Source organism: Colletes latitarsis, chromosome 11 (genome assembly GCF_051014445.1).
Source record: "Colletes latitarsis isolate SP2378_abdomen chromosome 11, iyColLati1, whole genome shotgun sequence".
Taxonomy (NCBI): Eukaryota; Metazoa; Arthropoda; class Insecta; order Hymenoptera; family Colletidae; genus Colletes; species Colletes latitarsis.
Genome location: NC_135144.1, coordinates 22,266,244 through 22,271,387, shown reverse-complemented (window position 1 = coordinate 22,271,387; position 5,144 = coordinate 22,266,244). Strand labels below are relative to the sequence as shown.

General features: G+C 33.2%; 1 protein-coding gene across 1 annotated transcript; it reads left to right on the top strand.

Moving 5' to 3' along the window:
• The first annotated feature begins 3,618 nt into the window (after positions 1 to 3,618).
• LOC143347952 (uncharacterized) lies at positions 3,619 to 5,026 on the top strand. The gene has a single exon (XM_076777636.1). It carries the CDS (start codon positions 3,787 to 3,789, stop codon positions 4,651 to 4,653), a length of 867 nt encoding a protein of 288 aa, XP_076633751.1. The 5' UTR covers positions 3,619 to 3,786; the 3' UTR covers positions 4,654 to 5,026.
• Positions 5,027 to 5,144: the final 118 nt, after the last annotated feature.

Sequence of the window (5,144 nt, the reverse complement as noted above, 5' to 3'; positions counted from 1 at the left end):
CGAGATGCCGAATCGCGTTCAGATTCGTTTCATCGATCGGAATGAAATACCATGAAATTTTTAAGGTCTGTACGTTTTTTTACACGCGCGAAATAGAGACACTCGCATCTCCCTTCGATCGACAGTTACGAACGACGACGATAAAAATTATCGTCGGCGTCAACGGTATCTCATCGCAATAGCTGAAAGAATTACTCGGACAACAATACGCGTGAATAGAATATCCCATCGTAACGCGGAACATTTATAAAATTCGAACGATTTTTCGAAAAACGTTCGACAGCGACGATATCAATGGCCTCGCTCGTTTTTAAATGTTTCCATTAGTTGGACATCTGATGCTTTACTGTCCGGTCCGAACGCCTCTATAATAAAGCACGTGTACAATCATAAATTTGGATTGAAAATTAAACTCGACGCTCATCGCGCATTCTTCGTGTTCAACCTCGTTTTAACACACAGATCGAGAAACGTTTTTATATAAAGGATATTTTTTAATCGCGTATTCCCAACACGAGCATTTGGAAATCGAATATCGATATACAGGGTGTTCGGCTACCCCAGGGAACAATTTTAATGGGAGATTCTAGAGGCCAAAATAAGACGAAAATCAAGAATATCAATTTGTTGATGGAGGCTTCGTTAAAAAATTATTAACGTTTAAAGTTCCGTTCGTAATGAATTTTTTTCTCGAAAATACGCAGGATTTCGGGGATATGTCTATTCACCAAAAATGATTGTAATCGACTCCTGCAACCGAAAATAATTTTTTTAGAACGATTTGAAATTTTTTTTTTCGTCGAAAAATTTCACTTCTTCTCGAATTTTTTTCTCGAAACTGTGTAGGATTTCGGGGGTATGTCTATTCACCAAAAATGATTGTAATTGATCCCTGCAGTCGAAAATAATTTTTTTAGAATGATTTGAAATTTTTTAATTTAATTTTTTAATAACGAAGCCTCAGTCAAGAAATTGATATTCTCGATCGTCGTGTTATTTTGGCCTCTAGAATCTCGTTTTAAAATTTTTCCCAGGGGTGGCCAAACACCCTGTATAAATGCTTATCGAGAACCTATATTTCTTCGTAACGTTCGTTCTTGTGTCATTCCATATACATGTACGTGTTGCTGTGATTGATTAAACCTAGTTAGCGAAACTGTTTCGTTTAAGCCGTTACGACGTGTTTTCCCAAATGTATTTTAAACTGATCATTCGCGACCAGTTTGCTGTATACGAATCGGTGAAACTCGACCATTCTCGGGTACGGAAGACGTTCAACATTTCATATCGTAGTCTTCTCTGGTACGGGAAGACTTTAAACATACCGGAGGAACGAAACTTTTAAACATTAGCGTAGCAATAACGTGCACAAGAAATTTCGATGTATCCGCCGACGTCCAAATTAGATTAATAGTTACTGGAAAGTAGTAATTAATTCGAGCATTTACTATCGCGTTCAGAACTGTTAATTTCGTGATAGGTAACACGACACATCGTAGATAGAGATCAACCGACCGATTCGAAATTAATGTATCATATAAAAGTATATCACGCGAGTGTATGTCCAATTGTAAGTAATTCTCGAATGAAGTTAATGTAAATAGTATACATATATCGCTATCGGAAATATGTGATAAGGCACGGCTTTGGCCATGCACAACAATTGTATTCGTTCATCTTTCATCGTCATTTGTGAAGGTCTTCCGGTGACAAAGGTTGCTCGTAAAACCATGGTGATTAATAGTCAGATCTGAATAAATGCAAAGAACGAAATTGAAAGTAACTTTTGAAAAGACGGAAGATTATGCAATACGAATGACTTTCTAAAAGATCATTCTATTGGACGAATATTATTATTTAAACGGAGACCAATAACCATAAAACACCACAAGTCCCGTGTATAGTAGGTATTTGTTTAGAAGACGAATAATAAAATAATTATAGTTATTATGATACCGTGATTTCACAAATGTCAATGAAAGCAGCTGTTTTATAAATATTTCATATATTTTGTTATACTGTTTCTATGCTCCACACCTTGTCACTCAAGCTAAACGTATTGTAATGTTGTCTAACCTACTTCACGTATTCTACTACTTTTTACACTCTTCGAACAAATATAAAGAAAACATTCGTCATTTTAATATTAATGGAAAATGTCAGTGAGCACAAAATACAATTATTTCTTAACGCGCGCACGAGTGCGTCCAAAGCAGACGAATTGTCAAATAATGTTCAAAGATGTACTATTATCATACGGTACACCAATTCGGCATTGAAATTAGAATTAAAACGAAAGAGGAAAAAAAAGTTGTTATTCGTGTTAGATATGATAATGTGTAAATCATCGATGCATCTGTATACATATATGTATGTAAATACATATACAAATATGTACATATCTAACTTTTCAAGGATATCAAATTATGAGAAACTTAGCTAAACTTAATTAAATTTTTTAATCATACTAGTTAGAGAATTTCAAATCAACGGCCTTAAAATAAAGATTTATTTTTTTCACTGCTTTTAAATATCGAGGATAAACAAAAAATGTGATTTCTACGTGACCGATGTCCATGATTTTTCGTTTCAATCCGGTATTAAATTACAAAACACTTTAAACCCGTAGGATTAATATCAACATAGGATGAATATCAACCGAATAACTAATCAGTTCGAATCAATAAACACTTCGTCGCAATATTTCTGAATATAATGCTAAATATAATTACAAAGAAAAGTAGATTTTTCCAGGGACGTAAAATATCGAGTTATATTGTATCAGTTGAAAATATCGATACTGTACAAACGCGAAAAGAGAAACTCATTATTCTAAAATAATAAAATATATTTATAACTATACTTTCTGAAAGACACTGAAAGTACCATTGTTAATAAATATATTAGCTTATACAGGCATAACTCTTTTCAACAATGCTTTCACGGCTAAAATTTCAGTTTTTATCTTGCGCCTATTGTACAAACATTTTCATTGATAATTTCAAAGGCATACCGTGTTACATTAATGTCCATATTGTACTTTTTAGTGACACAGAAAATAAGTAGCAAACACAATCGATAAGGAAAAAAATCATATCTACATTTCTGAAATCTTTCAGGCGATTGTACATATTCTGAAATGCTTATTGTACAGTGTGCATCGTATAATTGGCATCCTTTGTTTATTCGTCTCATTAAAAAAAGAATGTCAAATAAAAGTAATCACTGAAACACTTTGAAAAGTATTATTGATACATGTACTAATTTATGAACCTTCCTACACTAAAATTATCATAACAGAAGTGAGAGAAAGGTATTTTCAGTTCATTCAAATAGCCCGCTGATTTCCCGACCAATTTAAAAGGTCAAGGTTAAGTTAAGGACTTCAAAGATGCGGTCCGGAGTGGTAACTCTCATTGAATTTACTATTTGAATTTACTACAAACATTTTCTAGTTTTTTCGAATTAAAATAAATAAAATCGGTTTGTATGCGTTTCTGAACGCTTAAAACCTAACGTCGACCAACGTCACTAGATAGTTACCAGATAGTAAAGGCGGGTTTATTTTTTAGCGTCGTGTTACTGTTCTATCATTCATGTATTCACTGACATAAAACTCTAAACTATTAACGGTTGGTACGTAGAATTCAAAACATTGTTTTGAATGCAAGTATTCTGAGGAAAAACTTTGTAAATATATGAATTTGCAAAATTCATTTGGATGTCGAATAAAGTGTAAGATAAGCAAACGAACCTGTTGAACTTAATTTTTGACACTGATCAAAAATGCCGCGAACGAAACATGTTCAGAAATCGAAACGGAAACATCAATCTATGGAAGAGAGTGATTTATTAATACAAGATTTTGAACGACAGGCCCATTTGCGAATTTTAAAAATGGAAGAAGAGGGAAAAATGACGATAAAAAGTTTCGAAACGTTTGTTGACGTTACCTTGTCGCGGCTTCCAATAGATATACGAAACATGACCCTTGGTGAGTTACTCAACATCGACGTTGACGATCAAAAAGAGAATTGTAACAACAATTTGTTGTCAGTTGATGACTGTTTGTTACCACCGGTTTCGAGAATAAAAAAAGAGAAAAAATCCACAAAAAGGATCACTGCTATTTCTGATGATGGATATGTGACTGAAGGAATAGCCACAACGCGTGTATCAAATATTAAAAAGGGTACTAAACTGTCTACAAACAGAAGAACACGTAGCAGTTCAAGGAATAGCAAAATGAAACTTAGTGAAATTAATGAGGCTATTGCAAAGAAAACTGTAAAGAAACCTGTTAAGGAATCTATGAAAGTTGATAAATTTAAAACCCCTGCACCTGTGAAGCCTGGGAATAATGAATATGGTCTTGTGACTCCAAAAGTCAAACCCAACACACCATTAAATATATTAAGACGCCCACGAGGAGGAGAAATGGTTCTTAGCATGCAAGGTAGCCCCTTATTAGTTTCTACAGATATTCAGCAAAATGTTGCCAATGTTAATGTGCCTCTGAGTAATGGCAGTATAGTATCATTGTTACCTACATATGGACTACGTATGTCACAGATTCCTGTGTTAGATTCTGAAACCATGCAACAACTGAAAACTTTAAAATGTCATATTGAAAAAGTTATCTCTTCGAAATAATAATTGTTTTCACAATGTATTTTATATTTAACTGAATGATTGATCAAAACGTGTTTTAAGTATTTTGTTACAACTTTATTGTAAGTAATATTGACGAAATAAATGGCAGTATATGTTCATTTGATATTTAAACAGCAGAGTTTGTATGTGATAATAATGCACATGTAGCATACTGACTCTTGCCTAGCCAGAATCAAGTCATTTTGACTCAACATTGGTATGTTGCATCATTTGTAATCGTGCGTTTGACTGAGCAAGAATTAAGTTAATATAAGATTATAAGCTAATAAGAAATATATATAAAAATTTCCTATAAATAAATTTATTTATGTAGAATAAAATCCTTGTACTATATATAGCTAAGGTTGATATTATGGAGATGCGTGTATAATTGTTTGTATAATAAAAATATTTTGAAACAATAGTTCAATAACAATAGACTTCTCAACGCGAAGAGATCAAAGATTTACGACAATGCGAGCTTTTGCCGC

What these genes read in the sequence shown, in the direction of transcription:
- LOC143347952 (XM_076777636.1), top strand. Translation starts at nt 3,787, where the DNA reads ATGCCGCGAACGAAACATGTTCAGAAATCGAAACGGAAACATCAATCT.